The sequence below is a fragment of the Hesperophylax consimilis genome, chromosome 20 (assembly GCF_061612785.1).
Source record: "Hesperophylax consimilis isolate HC1 chromosome 20, BYU_Hcon_1.0, whole genome shotgun sequence".
In the NCBI taxonomy this organism is placed as follows: Eukaryota; Metazoa; Arthropoda; class Insecta; order Trichoptera; family Limnephilidae; genus Hesperophylax; species Hesperophylax consimilis.
Genome location: NC_142855.1, coordinates 15,066,954 through 15,085,558, shown reverse-complemented (window position 1 = coordinate 15,085,558; position 18,605 = coordinate 15,066,954). Strand labels below are relative to the sequence as shown.

The window sequence follows — 18,605 nt, the reverse complement described above, 5'->3', positions numbered from 1 at the left end:
AAGCAGTTTTCATAGGCGTATACATTATTTTTTTCTGGGTTTATAAAAAGACTTATATTAAAAATACTTGATTATTTCAAAGGCCACAATGTATTCTACTCGCAGTATTTAATTAAAGCATCTGAAACATTTCTAGGCGACCAAATTTCCAAACCAAAAACACATGATTTTGCATTACTACGTATGGCATCGCCTAAACACTGGAGTAAAATTAATAATAACAAACAAAAAAAATATATAACACACATGTTTTGTTAGGCAAATGTATTATAAAAACCCTTTTTTTCGTCATTTCATAAAAAAAATATTTATTAAAAAATTCACAAAGTTTCATAATTTTTTCTGAAATTGCAGTCGAAATCTTTGGTTTCATAGAAGTGTATATATTATATTTTAATTCTTCCCTGGTTAACTTATAGATTTGAATATAAACTAACTAACTAACTAACCATTATACCGTTTCTCCAGAGGGATAGGCAGAGAGGACGAACCGCCAAACAACTCGGTCTTGACACACACTCCTTGCCTCAATCACATTCATACATCGTCTCATACATACCCTTCTATTATTCTGACTGTTGACATGGCCCGACTTAAGTGTCTGCTTCACTTGATCGTGCCATGTCTTCCTCGGGTGTCCCCGACTTCTGCTACCATTCACATTTGCGTCATTTATTCTCCTTACACTCCTATCTTCGCTCATTCGCTCTACATGCCCAAACCATCCAAGCGTCCCTTTCTTAATCTATTTATCTAGCGAACACCGTAGGTACTGGCCATCTGCCTACCCGCTGGATGATTCTCGATGCATTCGCACCTTATATAAGCGACGGCTTCAGTCTACTACTCACATATTTTTAACGTGCTAATCAAAACAATCTCTTCTCGCCGCGATTACTTAAATAATCCTTGCTGTGCTGTTATGATTAATTACTTGTGTGATATATAAAATATTGTTTTAATTTTATCCACAACTGTTTTATCCCGGCAACAGAATAAATCTATTATAAAATATTACGTAATTTAATTTTAATACTGCACACATCTTCAACCTTCCCAAAATTCTCCACTTTATATATTTGTATAGCTTCGCACACCAGCGCCATTTCCCCATTTGAGTGGCCATACTCTGACCTCATTTTTCTATGAATTTTTTTATCAACATAGATCTCTTCAAAACCTACGTTCACTCCATAGACATATGAATATTAGTAGACCTGCCCTAAGTGATTAAAAGCGTATTATCCCCACTCCCCATACCGGTTCCATTGGAGCCGGCTGTGCTCGCGTATGACCTCGAAATTTGAAAACGTGACGTCATCATTCTTGTGCGAACTATGGTCGAGGCATCATCGGTTCATTTTACGAAATAACACGGCAAAATGTTGACCTAATGCTATGAAAACTTGTAAAAATAGATGTGAAAAAGAGAATAAACCCAATTGTCGTATTACATTCCATATATAAGCATTATTTTACTTTATTTTAAGCATATTCACATCGTATAATATGAATCAGTTGTTACTATCACATCGAGAAACGTCTGGACGCGAAACACAAAGCTGGTTGGTTGCTGGGAAGTAAATTATGAACATTTATAAAAGTGTCTTAACTAAATTCTTAAACGAAATATTCGACTCTGAAAATAGAACCGAATTTTTTTGCCGAATTTGGACTTCGCAAATTAGTTCATAACGTGGCGAGTAATTTGCGCTCCCATGTAAAAATGTCTATTCATTCAAAAGCAGATTTTACTTTTAAGAAGTAAATGGTGATATTATAATGCGAGATGCCTATTTACTGTCAGATTGATTTATTGACGAATCACAGTCAGCTTCACTCCCTTCGTTCTTCAACAGTTGATTTTACCCCTCGCCTTTATCTTCTCGTCTATTAATTCCTATGTCTGTGGTTCACTCCTTATTTTCACATTAAATACCCTCCTCCCAGCATTCTCAAAGATGACACGTGCCCTTAGGCAAAATTATTTTCCAGATCTCTTGCGAGGCGTGACGTAAAAAAATATTTAACCCTTTCAAACATTTTTTTATTTATTTATTTATTTAACGCCCAGAGGGCTTTTACATGGTTGGTAGTATAATTTTAATTTGACAGATACTTTGAAACATAAAAAATAAGAATAAAATTACATTTGATAAAAGCTATGCAACAAGTCATACAAACACAAGAAACAAAAACAGAAAATTACAGCTATTTGTAGGTTTACATGATGTGTTTAGGAGTATTGTTGAAATAAATGTTTTAAATGATCCACAAAAGTTGCCAAGTTGGTATTGAATATGTCAACATCACCCAAGTAATGATTTCCCATGGTGTGAAGTCGTTGTATCGGAGAGTGGGCAATGTAGTTACGCTTATGTGTGCTGCTGTAGAATATTGTATTTTGTCGTGTTGTTACTGTGGGTGTATGTATGTTTATAAGCTGCAGGAGTTCACAACAGTCGAACATGAATTAAAACTGGCAGTATTAAAACGTACCTGATTATCATACATTTTTTGGTACTTTCATTGGAAAGAACATTAGGTCTCAATGGGTTTGTTTCACATAAAATGACAAATTGTACCCTATATACTAAAATTATAAAATTTAAAAAAAAATAACACAAAAATTGAAAAACTTTATTTTTTTTAAATCGGGGAAAAAAATTTGGTCCAGATAAAACGCAAAAATCATATTTTAAAATATAAAAATGGCTACTGCCTAAAATAGTATCTAACATCTAATACAAAAAATGTCCCACAAGGTCCAGTTTTTGCTGTACCAGCAATTGCTGTAGATGATAATTGTATATCTATTTTACGTGCCACATCACGCGCCAGGATATTTCTTCAACACAGCGTTATACTGATTGTTCAACATTTGGTCTTTGGTGTTGTCCCTGAAGCATCTATTTGTCTTGTCTTTGATTACCAAGCAAACTGGCTTCTTTCCGTTGAAGTACGTAGAAAACTCGTAAGTGACTCTGCGCCTACGCAGAAGTCCCAAAATTTGTTCCAAACATGCACACTGCCACGGATTTCTATGCAGCTTGAAAACGGTCAATTTCTTAGGGATGTTCATTCCAACGTTATTCCCGAAGTTAGTTATGCGGTTGTATGAAATATCCAAGTATTTCAGACTCGGTGTATTGAAAACTGGTATATAAGTAAGCTTGTTTTTCGATAAGTCCAAAGTTGATAGCCGTTGTAAGTACGACGCAGGCGTCGCATCGATCAAGATGTTCGTCGAGAGATTCAAAAACCTCAAATTCGTCTGTCTCGCGAATGTGTTGTCCGCTAGTTGCGAAAGCTGATTGTTCGATAGATCGATCAAGCTTAACTGAGTCAAATCGTTGAAATGCAAATCAGGGATAACTGTAATTCCATTGCCCGCAAGATGCAGCTCTTTTAAGGATTTGTTTTCGTCGAAGATTCCCGACGGCATGTCGTTGAAGTTGCTGGACGTCAAGTCGACGATGCCTAGTTGTGGCGCAGAGTCGAATATGCCTAAGGGAAGTGTCGACATGTCGTTTAGCGATAAATCAATCTCGTAAAGTCCGCGAGATTTATCGAATATTCCTAACGGCAATCCTTGCAACCTGTTATTTTCTAGGTACAGTGTTCTCAGATATACCATTGGGTCGAGGATTCCTAAAACGAGCTCTGCCAGTTGATTGTTTGAGATGTCGAGACTCGTTAATGAAGTCATCTGATCGAATATTCCAAGCGGTAGTTCCGTGATGGTATTGTAAGACAAATTGAATGTTTGAACATTGTTTAGATTGTCAAGAACTCCCAGATTTACGGTAGTTAGAAAATTGAAAGACATGTCCAACGTTAACAGGTTTGAGAGTCCCTCGAAGGATTCAGCTTGAATTTCGGTAATTTGGCAGTTAACGAGAGATATATAGTTGAGTTCGGCATCGTCTGAAACAATTCCTCTCTGCAGTATGTTTCCTTCTGTCTCCGTGGTACAGCCAAGGTAAGAAAAGGCTTTTTCACACATTATTTGACAGTCGCACCACTGTAACGTGTATACAAACAGGAACACTCCAAAGAGTTTCGACATTTTCACTCTTTAAAATGTTATAAATTATTCACAAACTTTCTTTTCTTTTTTTGCTCAATTTAAAGCATGAATTGTCCAAATTGTTTGTTGGAATGAATTTTCTGATTATCAAGTTTTTACACTGGTTTTTAGCATGAATCGTCTAATTTTTTAAGTCTTTACACTAGTTTTGAACATGAATCGTCTAATTTTCAAGTTTTTACACTGGTTTTTAGCATGAATTGTCTAAGTTTCAAGTTTTAACACTAGATTTTAGCATGAATCGTCTAATTTTCAAGTTTTTACACTGGTTGTTAGCATGAATTGTCTAAGTTTCAAGTTTTTACACTGGTTGTTAGCATGAATTGTCTAAGTTTCAAGTTTTTACACTGGTTGTTAGCATGAATTGTCTAAGTTTCAAGTTTTTACACTGGTTGTTAGCATGAATTGTCTAAGTTTCAAGTTTTTACACTGGTTGTTAGCATGAATCGTCTAATTTTCAATTTGTCTCACTGCTTTATAGCATATTTTTTTCTGATTTCAAGTTTTTATACTGGTTTGTTGATTATATCGACTAATTTGAACGTATTTACACTGATTTATAGCATTTATTGTCTAATTTGAACGTATGTATACTAATTTACGCACACATCATCTAAATGTCGAGTTTGTACACTGATTTAAAGATTGCACAAACATATTTCACCTAGCCAAGAACTCAACTATTAACAAGTTTAAACACCAATTCACTGTTTTAGTAGATCTATTAAACCGTCTACTGTTTAAATGTTTAAAAATATTGATTACCAAACTTTTTTCGTTTTAAAAGTCTGTTTCCTTGAAATTTTAAATGTTTCTGTCGAAATTTAGAGTTAAATGTGAATGTGATGAAAGGTAACTTGTTGCTGAACCTCACTTGAATATATCCAAATGATAATTGTATGCGAAAAACGAGTTTGTTGATGTTGTTTATTTTTAACTAGTTGATCTGAAGTCCCAATCAGACTAACCAGTTTACAGGGGTGTTAAACTAACATCGAATTCCCATTCTTTGCCACACAAGAGTTTTTTTTTTTTTTTTTTTTTTTATTTAATATCAAAATAATATACAAAAATCAAAAAGTCCCAATAAACTACTTTAAAGTAGTTTGTCATTGGGTGCTTTTAACTTAAACAGATTATATCAAATGTATACATTCATATCATGAGAGGTGTAATACAATAAAAATAAAAACAAAAAACAATTAAAGCGTATGCAGTTAGAAATAGTTTGTATTAGAGTCTAGTACAAACTATTTCTTTCAGCTAGCCAATTTTTCAACAAAAAATTTCTTTTTATATTTGTACATTTTTTGATTTCTGCAGGTAACATATTTAAACAATTTGGTATCATGTAGTCTAGCGTTCTTTTTCCATATTTGTTTACATGCTTTGGTACGATTAGTCCTTCATTTAATGTAAATCGAGTATTGTAAGTGTGTTCCAGTCTATTTATGTACATAGGGCTATTTATGTGCTGAAAAATTATTTTATACCACATAATTGCTCTTACCGAGAGGATTTTCAGATTTTGATAAAGGTGTGGAACATTATGCCTTTGTTCATATAAACTTTTATGAGCTAATAATTTAACAAGAGAATTTTGAACTGCTTGAACATGATTTATATTTGTTTTAGAGGAAAATCCCCAAGCTGTAATTCCATACCTTATGATAGATTCAGCTAGTGATAAATAAATTATTCGAAGTGTGCATATTGGAACATAAAATTTTAATTTATATAATCTACTAATAATAGATCTCAGTCGTTCACAGACTTTATTTATCTGTAAATCCCATTTGAAAAAACAATCAATAATAACACCTAAATAAACATATTTTTTAACCAGTTCAATATTTTCACATGTACACAACGCAGGGATACCAACATGTAGGCAATCTGAATTGTGTGTTTTAATTTCGGGTATAATAGTATTTACCTTGGCATTGGGTGATCTAATGTGTATCAATTTAGTTTTTTTTGCATTTATGATTAGGCCAGAGTCGTGAGACCATTTTAAAAGTTCAATGTAATCTTTTTGTAAAAGTTCAATACATAATTGCAAATCACTGCAAGAAAACACCAATGCAGTATCATCCGCGTACACAAAGTGTTTTACATGTTTAAAAATAAATTTAATAAAAGATACATAAATTATATATAAAATAGGACCTAATATGGAACCTTGAGGAACACCTGCTAAGATTTTTCTTTTTTTACTTAATGTGTTCAAAAGCTTTATTTGAATGCACCTGTTGTTCAAATAATTTTCAAATAGTTTTAGAAGTTTCCCTCTTATTCCTATGATTTCTAGTATTTTCAACAATTTTTTATGGTTAATAGTGTCAAATGCCTTGGAATAATCTATAAATAAGACTAATACATGATGTTTATTATTTAAATTATTATTTATCAAGCTGGCAAACTTTTGAAGTAGCACTTCAGTGCCCTTTTTTTTTTGGAATCCATATTGGTTAGTATCAATAATAGAAAAATCTTCCAAATATTTTATTAATTTAATTTGAATGTATTTTTCAAGAATTTTTTCGAGTGATGGCAAAATACTGATTGGTCTATAATTACCCAAAATGGTGTGATCACCTCCTTTATAAATGGGTCTGATAATACTACATTTTAAATCATCTGGAATTTTTGCTTCAAATAAGATTCTGTTTACAAAATGGGTTATAATTGGACCTAATGTTAATATATGTTTTTTAATATCGCTCATTCTGATATTATCGATTCCAGGAGAAGAGCTTTTAAGTTGCTTCACAATGTTTTCTATATCAGCAATTTTAGCCCTAGGTAGGTACATGCTTTGAGGCATCTCCTCTGGTTCAAACCCAGTTGTCCTGTGATTACATTTATGTAACATATTGCAAACATTGTCAGAGAAATAATCAACAAAGTCATTTGTTACGCTTTCTTCGGTCCGATCTTTCATCAAATATTTGGATGCAACTTGGTCACAATCATTTTTACATTTCTTTCCTAAAATTTGATTACATTCTTCCCATGTTTTTTTTGAGTCTTGAAATATATTTTTGAATTTATCATTATAGTATGAGGTTTTTAATTTTATTAACAATTTATTTAAAATATTTCGAAAACACTTATATTCTTTTTCATAGTATTTGTTCGTTGGAGCATTTCTCCAACGTTTGTATAAAAAATCTCTTTTTTTAATTTTATAAAGTGCATCAGTAGATATCCATTCATTTATGGCATGCGGTCGGTTTTTTGATTTTTTGCTTATTTCAATTGTGCTTTTTTTATACAAGTCATCAAAATAATTTTTAATTTTCAAATAAATAACAGAACATTCGGTTTCCTTTAGAAGCGATTTCCAATCATAATTACAAATATGTTTATCAACCAGTTTTTGCGAAAGAATTTTAACTTTATTATAATCATTTGAGTTTAAATTATCTACCGAGTTATAGCGTATACTTATAGCTGTTGTGTTGTGATCGGCAATGTTATAGTCACATACACATGCGAAGATTGTACTGGTTAATCCAGCAGGCAGTTTACCGCTTATTCGCACGTAGAAATGATCGATACATGAACTATTTATTTTCTGTTTAACAATTACTTCCCTAGTGACGCCATCTATACATTTTTTCAAATAGTTATTTGTAAGAATATTTTCATAATTTATTATGATAGGATCATTTTTGTTTAATAAATTTAAATTTATGTCGCCGAAAAATATTACACTTTCATTTGATTTAATATTGTTTTCAAACACAGAGGATATTTCTGACAAAAATGATAGCTTATTTAGATTCGGAGGTCGGTATATTGCTAAGACATTTAAAGTGCTCTTATTTGGAAGTGTCAATATTCCAAAAACGTTCTCAAAAAATTTGGTGTCCAGAAATATTTGCGAAAAGGAAAGGTTATTCTTTATATATAACAAGATGCCTCCACCGGATTTTTGTTTTCTACAATAGTGATACGAATTGTATCCGGGAATATCATAAAGATTAACAAGTTCCGAACGAATTGCCGTTTCGCAAAGCATGAGTACGTCAACGTGATTTAAACAGTCTTTAAAATAAACATGAAATAGGTCGAAATATTTACATATTGACCTAATGTTTAGTTGAACAAAATTAAGTTTACTTGTATCACATTTCCTTGAATCTTGCTTTTGAAACCATTCACGCAGGTTATTTACTTTACAAAAATTAATATCATTGTCATCATCTATGAAACTAAAAGACATAATGATTTAAATAAAATATTTCAAAAAACATTCATGGTTAGATTATAGTATTGTTCAGTATAAGGTAGGTTTAATAATTTGCACCAGTAAATACATACTGTACATTTTCTACATGAAATATATTTGTTTCGTTCATTGTATTTTAATTGATAACTAATTGATAATTGATAATTAATTGATAACATGATAATTAATGGATAACAATAATTTATTTGTTTCATTCTCCATTTGGTAACGATTTGTAAGTAAGATAGTGTGCGTGAGTTTACGCCGCTAAAACAAGTATTGAAACAGTAGTGCAGATTTAAATGGGAATATTGGTATTGCGGTGTATATAAACTATTATACTCTTTATTTAAAATATAATAAAATATTACACTTATAACATTCCGTATAAAAGTAAAAAGTTGAAATACAGTATTTATTAATAGATAATTTAGATGCAAGGCAATGGACATAATAGTATATGTACAGTAGGTGTATAGAACGTATTTAAATAGTGTAGGCCTATAAACAATGATTATAAAATGTATTTTAATATTCTGGATCTGGTAAAGAAAAGTGTGTAACTTTTGATGTGTTAATTTAATATTAACAAGCATCTTAAAAGAAGAAAACTTACATATCACATACGCATGTAAATAAAATTGATTATCTTCATTAATTATCAAAATACTACAATATAACAAAAGATTCTTATTTAAAATATATTGTTGCATTTTTTTTGATAAGTAAAAATTAATATTCAATATTTTGTTCAGCAATTGCGAGCATTTTTTTATATACCTTACAGTTGTTTTTGTCATTTGCCCTATGATTAACTGGAAATGTCATTTTATATTTTTCATTTTGAGTGCAACAGTTTCTGCAGTTTGGTTGTTTGTCCTTGTTCCCGCATTCGCTGTATGTGTGGTCGAGACCGCAGTAACTGCAAACAGGCTTTTCGTCCTTCTCTCTCTGCAGACATCTTGCAGCACCGTGTCCGAAGCGTAAACAGTGGTAACATTGCATTACTGGATTTGCGTCTTCAACAAAGATTCTTTGGTATCCGATTTTAATTTTATCTTTGTTTAAGAGTATTTTCCGGGTTTCACTCTCTACTTCAACCACATAGTTAGATGTATCATTAAATTTATTTTTAATTATTTTCTTGACGTTGAACACAGGTTTATGTTCCTTATTTTCCGACATAATTTTAATTTCTTCATTTTGTTCGATGATGTCACAAGTGAAATCTTCTTTATCATAATCATTAAATATTCCCTTGAAAATTAAAGTAGGTTGTTTTTTTGTTAATTCCTTAGTATCGACATCATTTATTACTTTTGAGATCTCCATTTGTAATTTCTTCGCATCTTCTTTTTTTAAACACTCGATGATGATTCTGTTTCGGGATATTTTTTTGATGCCTTCAATACATATTCCCAGTTTACTAGTTTTAATATGTTTTTGTATTTTTTTTAGAATCGAGTCAGAAGAGTCACTGTTTGTTTTAGGACTAATCATTAGACAATATTTATTTTTTGTATTTTTTTGTTTATTTTGAGGGTAATCATATGTTTTTTCTCTGTTCGCGATTTCTATTTTATTTTTATCTTCCGACATTTCAATTGCCAGGTGCCCTAATAATGATAAAATGTTTGTGGCTTTATTTGTCACAATAATTTGTTGGTCTTTACTGAACTTTTTACTGGAATCTTGCACTGCGAGAAGTAGTTCACTAACTACCTCCTTTGCTTCTTCCATGAATTTGTGTAGATTGGCCATATTTATTTTTTCACAAACTTACTCCACTTTACACTTTTACAACCAGTAGTACTGTACAAATATTGTTGTCACCAGTTTGACAGTTTCAGAATGTTTAAAATATTTATTTATTTTCAAATGTGGTTTGTAGAAGATATGTTACTAATTGATTATTATTTTTTATTCCAATCGATAGTGCGCACTTTGTTTAATTTAATCATCAGCTTCACTGTTTGTTTTTGCCAAAAATAAACACTTTGCGGAGCACTTAAATTGGGAGCAGAAAAATATGCAGCCTGTCACTAAATGAATGTATAGGTGAATTAAGGTATGTTGTTCGGCTGAAGGTAGTGGAAGAGGGGAAGAGGAAGGTGGGGAAGTACCTGGCTATTCCGAACTGGTCACCAAACACGGCTAAAGCCATTTCTAGCAATTTTTCAATTCTGAATAGTAGTCTTATTCCAGGGCAACACTGAGAGTATCTTCCAACAAAAAAAAAATTAAAATAAAGTTTTCCAACGTGTTGATTACCCCTGGCCTTATCCTTGACTTGAAGAGTTAAGGGTTTTCCCGCACTCTGCCGGTCAACTGGTTGATAACCACTGGTCCTCAAACTATCCAAATAGTGCAATAATTTTTTTTTTAAACGTACTTTATTATTTATATTTAAATTCAGCCAAATTTTCTATTTAAACATTCTTTAATTATATTATTCTATAATATAATTATTAATTATATTCATCTTTGCCTGAATTGCCTGAACCTACACAACTGGTAGATTGCTTATCTTTGCCTGAACCTACACAAACTGGTAGATTGCTTATCTTTGCCTGAACCTACACGAACTGGTAGATTGCTTCATCTTTGCCTGAACCTACACAAACTGGTAGATTGCTTATCTTTGCCTGAACCTACACAAACTGGTAGATTGCTTATCTTTGCCTGAACCTACACAAACTGGTAGATTGCTTATCTTTGCCTGAACCTACACGAACTGGTAGATTGCTTCATCTTTGCCTGAACCTACACAAACTGGTAGATTGCTTATCTTTGCCTGAACCTACACAAACTGGTAGATTGCTTCATCTTTGCCTGAACCTACACAAACTAGTAGATTGCTTATCTTTACCTGAACCTACACAAACTGGTAGATTGCTTATTTTTTTAAATTTGTTATTTTACGCTTTCATACATTTCTATTGAAAAAAAAAATTTTTAGTAGCTCACATTTATATTTTTGACTGCGTAATTTATTTTTTTATTTGTATTCTACTCAAGCGAAACGATAGGAAAACCTTCAATTTATCTAAAGCATATTTTTGGTATTCATAATGTACACCAATTCGTTATAAAGATTAATCAAAATAGTGATTTAGCATTAAGCTTCGCCTTAATGACCAAATCTGACAGCCGAGTATCTTCAAACCTTCATCTTTCCCATCTCCTTCTCCTCCCCACCCCTTTCAGCCAAACAAGATTTGCTAAATTTGGATCCCATAATTCCACTGGACGTGTGCATAAAAATTATACAACATTTGAACAACTCTGATATTTTATTGTTGTTATTAAATTTTGTGGTCAGTTATCTTCAATTTATGTGTTTATAAGGTCAGGGGGCATTTTGATAAAAGGTGCATAACATTTGATATGTTTATTAAGTGCATAGAGACGGAATTTCCTTTTGGCTAATACGCACTTAATTTGCCGTTACTAGAAATCATTGACCTTGCATTTCTGATGGAGTCATTTCATAAGCTTGTAAAAAAATTTGTTTAGGCTTTCGCTGACATTAAATTATCCTGAAAATTTCAGTATTAGATTGGCCAATGGTCTTTTGACTCCTAGGTCCCAGATAAGCCAACGAAATTGATTATCAGTTCAAAGAAATGATCTCGTTATTTGATAACGTTTAAGGCGATGCCATCCGTAGTAATGCAAAATCATTTGTTTTTAGTTTAAATTTGGTCGCCTAGAAATGTTTCAGATGCTTTAATTAAATACTGCGAGTAGAATACATCTTGGCCTTTGAAATAATCGAGTATTTTTTAGATAAGTCTTTTTATAAGCCCAGAAAAAAATAATGTATAGGCCTATGAAAACTGCTTTAAAGTTAAAAATCTCCTACTTACGAACCCATTTTCGGTTATGATTTTATTGTATAATGTGGCAAATTAAGTTATTTATAAAATGATCGGAAAAAAATTCAATATTTATGCCTGAACATCCACAAAATAAAATAAAAGGCACTTTTTGGACATGTTTTTTTCTTGCATAAATCAAAACAGGCGGATGGTGTTAAGCGGGAATTTAAACCTTATCGCCATCTACGTAAGGGTTGTTATTGATAGCGGCTCAATTTAAAATATTACACGACGTAGTGCATCGCCTTAAAAAAAAGTCCTCACAATTCCAATATTAGATTGGCCAATGGTCTTTTGACTCCTAGGTCCCAGATAGGCCAACGAAATTGATTATCTGTTCAAAGAAATGATCTCTCGTTATTTGAAAACGTTTAATCGATTTCTTTAGAAGGAAATAAAAAATCAACTTGTAAAAATTAGCGTTCTTTTGAAATTCTTTTCAAAAAATTGGATTGAACCTTCCTACCCAAGAGCTGAAGTCGACAACTCTACCATCCGAGACAAATCCCAATTGGATAAGACTGAAATTTATTGCTTGTGTTAATTGGTGTAATGTCGAATTGTCCGCGTGTGTGTGCATAATTACCACCAAAAGTTCATAGAATTCATCGTCGTCGACAACTAGCCTATCTGCCGAGTTTTAGCTCGATCTGATGTCGAGAAGTAGATTAATTTCCTCTTCCAATATTTACATTAATTCACAAAAGCAAAGGTGAAATTCAAATATATGTATTTTAAAATGGAGATTTTTCAACAATTTTTTTCCCTCGAGAGTCAAATTTGGGATTGCTGTGTGGAGGGTCTCTTTGAGGAAAGAAAGGAGTGAACCTGGTTCTTTAAGAGACTTATGTTGTAGGAAGGAGGAAACACAGAAGCCAGCAAATCGTTCGACAGCCGATCTGTGAATCGATCTGAACACAAAAATGATCCATTGTCCTGTGGCAAATGTCAACAGTCTACAAATGTTGGGTGTGAATTTGGCATATTTTCTGATTGTGGCCGGTAGCAAAGGGATGAATGATGCTAGTTCCTCAGAGCATCTTCCACTAAAATACCGGTAGAACGAGGACAGCTTACATCCACAACACACTTTTATTGATATTGTATGCAAATCAATTTGTGGTTTTATTGTGGAATATAATCAATATTTGACACAACTATTGGTGTAGCTGTGGTTAACAGTTAGAATTGGAAAGGGATTCTACTTATCACTGCACAAGCTTACGTATTATGTAGACTCGAATTAAACATACTGAACATGTTCACTGCACCGGTTTTCTTAACCTCTCAGACAAAGACTTTTATCTACTATGTGTTCCTTTGAGAACTGTCAAAACGTGATAATTTTTGTGTTATTTACGAGTTTTGCTAAAAGCTTCATAACTCACGTTTTGGGAAACGTAGCCTCATTCTAAAAAATGTTTTGGAAAGATTATGAAATCCACTATCGCATTGTGTTGTAATATTTGTAAATATTTGCGTTTCTAAATATACATTTTATGAAAACGTCAAAAATATGTAAAAATCGCTTACAATTATTTCAAAGCTTTGAAAAATGTACTTTTTTCTGAGTATCATAAAGAAATAACACTTTATATATTGAAGAAATATAATTAAAAACTATTAGTCACCTCAAAATATTAACCGTTCAAACTAAAATATTTTTAATAAATTATTTATTAACGCAATAAATTATGAACGAACAAGATGATAGATTCAATCGGCTTAGATAATGCAACTCTACGTTCCATAGATATTCTTGAATACAGACGCGTAGCGTTATTCATTATCGATACTCTGTTTTTTAAATCATGGCAATCCGTATACTAGTGATGGAAATAAATCGATTTTTGTAAAATCTCGCGCGTTTACGTGAAAAGACGTTCTAATGTCTTGACCGCTATTATCATATTTACGTCTTTTGACGTTCTAATGTTCTGAGTGGTTAACAGACTGGTAATGCACAGTAAATTTGATGCAATGTTTCTCGTGTATGTACGTAGGTACTCCACACTATCAGACAGGGACAGGTAGTTGGGTGCAAGAATGCAGGAACATAAGTTAAACGGAGAAATGCATATAGTTGGGTCAACAAATTGATTTGAAAAGCACTTAATTTTATTAATACCGTTATCAGGCATATTTGTGACGCCAGGGTTTCTCAGATTAATGACAATTTAGCTTTTAAATGACTAATTTTATATTATTAGTAAAGTTTTTCCCAGCAATCATTTCAAGATTGATTGCTGGGTAATCCCAATATTAATTATTGTGTAATTAACGCAAGGCACTGCCAATGGTATTCCTTTAATTTATTATGATCATGTTATAGTCTCCTTCAATGGACAACATTCTTTCCAACATGCCTTCGATTTCATATGCTTGGTGTAACTCTAAGTGGCCGGCTTAGGCACGGTGGTTCCATCCAAGCCAGAGTCAGGTTAGCCTCTCAGAACCTGTGCGTACTGTACAGGGACTGCTGATCCTGTACATTGTTGTAATTTGTTGCGTGACATTTTGCTACAAAGAAATGTGAGATCAATTATTACTTTTATTGATACGACGCCTCAAAGACAAGGTGTGTGTATTTTTGCAATCTTAATTTAGCTGGTTAGATTGTTAATGATAAAGTTCGTGAGTGCCCCTACTTAAAATATTATATTTATAATTGTTTGAAAAATGATCTTTAGTAGTGAGCGTTGAGACGAACATGCTGGAAGACAAAGCACCGTGTAGACTAACAATAAATAAAAAGCAATGATTCTTCTCATCTTTCGGCTGCGAGATAATTTTAAAATCTACACGCCCTGTTTTAGTCGATGTAGATAATGCATTATGTCAATTCCGCCATCCCAATTTCACAGTAAAACCTCGGTGTTTGACCATTACACTGTAGCGATGCTACGAGAATATTCTGGAACGCTCGCCAATGCAAAACGCATTGTAGAGGGAATACTCTAGACGCAATGCGAGCGTTCGGAGTTTCTACCTACAAGGTCTGAATGTTCTCAAAGCATCGGGCGGCTATATAACGAGGCGTGCCGAGATGTACTCAGTCAGTCATTAATTAGCAGTTTTACGAGTGACCAACAAGCGTGTGCTGCGACCGCTTGCTGCGTACTGAGTAGTCGGCCGCTATGTCTCCCGCTGTTTCTTCATCGCGCTGCTACCGGACCATCACCTACACCCGGCTCTGCACGGACTACAATTTATGGTGGACTCCTCGGGATTACATCAGCGCACTGGCCCCTGCTATCATTCCTGGCCAGCGCTGACCTCACACGCCTAGACCCTGCGACACCTCACCGGTCTGCCTCGGCCCCGCGGCATCGTCACCGGCCTGCATCTCCCGTATATCTGCCGACCAGGTCCATCGCACCTTCGGCTACCTCGTTCACACTGGAGTACCCGGAAGACTCCACGTTTTCACCAGTGAAGACTCAAAATAAACCCTGTGACACAACACAACTATCATCTTTCATTGTCGTCTTACCAGTTCCCCAAAACACCAATGAAATAATTAAAGAATGAAAGTATTAAACTAAGTTGCTGTTGTTGTTTGATGTTTGCAGGAGAGAAGAGGAGTCCAGACCGCTGACCCTGAAGGAAGAAGCCGATATGATCTCCTGCGAAGATGGAGACATCATCCTGGTGGTGGCATCCAACAACTCCTACAACATGGTACGAGGAAATGTCTACAATATGGTACGTCTACATCTGTAGTTAGGTACTTATTTGATCAATTATTTCAAGCTGAAATAATTTTAGAGAGTTTTTCAAAATCAGATGTAGACGGTAATTATTCTCTTATTTTTTAATTCTGCTTTAATTCTTGGTGTGCCAATGCAAAATTTTCTCCACACACCATCTGATTCTATTTTCCTCATAACTTATACAGGGTGTATCAGCACGTACCCGACAAACTTTAACCAGCTATTCCTTAGCACATTTGGAGTAAAAAATGTTATGTGCACTTTGCTGTCCGGTAACATTTTTTTTTAATAAAAAATTTACTATTCATATTTTCACCACATGTCGCCAATGTTTTATCCTTTGTCAAAGTTTGAAAACCCGTCTGGCAATATTTTGTTCGAGTATTGTTGAATAATGTACGAACGTACCTACGTTGGCGCGCTTTTACAATCACAACGAAATGGCACGGCACCATTCGTCTCATTTTTAACTATTATTATTTAGTGTGTACGAAAGAGCGAGGACACTTTTTGACACACTTGCTAATAACAGCTGTTGAACACGAGAAACAATGCAAATGACAGTGACGGAGTGTGGATTTTTTATTTATTTTTTGTTTTTAATGGAAAAAAAATGTTACCGGACAGCAAAGTGCCCATAACATTTTTTACTCCAAATGTGCTGAGGAATAGCTGGTTAAAGTTTGTCGGGTACTTGCCGATACACCCTGTATATATGTTTTTGTAAATTGTAACTTCTTACCACATAATTTAATATTTATAAATATAGTATATAATTGTTGGGAAGTGAGTTAGCTAAGAGATTCACAGATGCACTCATAGATGGCAGTGCAAAGAGCTTGCTTGGAAGTCCACAAGATGGCAGCAGTAGTCAGTAGTCGCCAGGGCCAGTTAGGCTGCTTCCACACAAACATGGTGTTTGCAGATCTCATTTAGCCAGCTCCTAGTTAGGTCGACCATCGAAGTCACTCTTGTAATACGCCAAGTATTTAATAAATCCCTGATTTAACACAAAGAACTTATTCTTCATAATCTCCTTCCACGACGAGTTGGAGAACTGTTTGTGGGAACACAACAAGAGAAATGATTATTGAACCCCTGAGGGTAATTTGTTATCATATGAAACAAATACGCTATCCGCGTCTGTCTGTTTGGGCGCTTAGTATTTCTAAACTACGCAACGGATTTTGATAGGATTTTCACCATCATTTAGAGAATTTCTTCTGGAAGGTTTACCTATATAATGCATGCATATTATATTTATAGAAAGTGAAGAAAAGTCGATGTTTTGTAATCAAGTGGTAAAACAAATTTTCAGGCGCTTACATTACTAACTCTCGCCAAACCTTATGAGATACATCAAAATAATAAAATATGTCTTAAATAAGCCTACAGAAAAGTCTGCAGGATATCTTCTAAGGATTAAGTTATTCAAGTTATCCAATTATTATTATAACTTCAGGAAACGCCGGTTACACGTCAGCTAGTTTCTAATAAGAAATTTGAAAACGTACTTCATCACATATTTCTTTAGTTCAGAAATATTCCATTATTTTTAGTTTATTGCAAAGGGGCCGTTCAAGTATTATGTAAGCACTATAGGGGGGCAGGGGGGTCTTTGCTTTGCTTATTTTTGATGACATGGGGGGGTGGGGGGGTCGAGATGTGATTACGTCAGCACTGCTCAGCAGTAGTTATTTTTTTTTACACATTGTCTATGTTTGAAAACCGATTACATATTCGGGATTCCCACTGTGTCAATAAAGTTTGTTTAAATGAATATTATGTGCATTAAAGTCCTCTATCCTAAGTCTATTTTATAAGTGCTGCTTATGAATCAATAAAAAAACCGAATACATTAACAGAAAAATGCATATAGGTACCAATTTTTACGTAAGCATGGGAGGGGGGGGGTAAGAGCTTTGCTTACTTTTGGTGACAAGGGGGAAGAGGGGGTAAATAATTGTAATAAATCTGCTTACGTAATACTTGAACGGCCCCAAAGCGGAAATACTGTGACCTTCTAACAGAATAATCTGACCTTCTGACAGAATATGCCAGAGACCTTATAAAAGTATCCTTAACCTTTCCCTTATTGTGCTAAAAAAAATCCACGCGTTCCGGTGCTGTTTTGTCAATTATTTAAAATGATTTAATATTGGAAAAATATAAATATTCATAGCTAATCGCTTATGTTTATTATATTTTATATCAAAAGTGATAATAATTGTAATTTAATTGCTGAAAACATGAAAAAACCATCGGCAAATGCTAAAAAAACGTGCGAGGGGTCCACATCTAACGACGGTCCGCGACCAACTGGCTGGCGGCTGGCACACACACAGCTATGCGGTCGTAGGTATCAATGGTCTAAATCAAAATACAACTGCGGACGTGTGGATTTCTCATGTTCCCGCATAGTGAACTAAAGTGGGACATCAATAGCGTGTCATTTCCTCGCACACTCTTCGCGTAACAGTGTCACACGGTTGATTGTATTGGTGTATTTGTTCCCGATTTTTAACAAAAATCTCTGATTTTTAATTGAATTCGAAAACTACGTAAAATATTATTTTTTAATTCAGTGCATAAATGTATAACGGAGGAATACCTAAAATCTGAACCCAGAATTTATTATATTTATAGAGTTATTAAAGTTATTAGAAGCAATGTGTAGTAAATAC

General features: G+C 33.7%; 2 protein-coding genes across 4 annotated transcripts in view; one reads left to right on the top strand and one right to left on the bottom strand.

Annotated features, from left to right (window-relative positions):
• Positions 1-18,605, top strand: part of LOC149414159 (uncharacterized) — a 60,451-nt gene that overhangs the window by 21,919 nt on the left and 19,927 nt on the right. For 2 of the 3 annotated variants that reach the window (XR_016303986.1, XM_089643690.1), the window contains exon 6: positions 15,781-15,913. Coding sequence is in view for 2 of the 3 variants with exons in the window: in XM_089643690.1 (XP_089499816.1) it covers positions 15,781-15,913 (133 nt within the window). In the remaining variant the exon portion in view is untranslated. The remainder of the gene's footprint in view (positions 1-15,780; positions 15,914-18,605) is intronic. The other variant, XM_089643691.1, reaches the window with a different exon arrangement.
• Positions 2,046-4,973, bottom strand: LOC149414161 (uncharacterized). The gene has a single exon (XM_089643729.1). The coding sequence runs from the start codon at positions 4,067-4,069 to the stop codon at positions 2,831-2,833; it is 1,239 nt and encodes a 412-aa protein (XP_089499855.1). The 5' UTR covers positions 4,070-4,973; the 3' UTR covers positions 2,046-2,830.

Coding starts and splice junctions, on each gene's coding strand:
- LOC149414161 (XM_089643729.1), bottom strand. CDS start 4,069: ATGTCGAAACTCTTTGGAGTGTTCCTGTTTGTATACACGTTACAGTGG.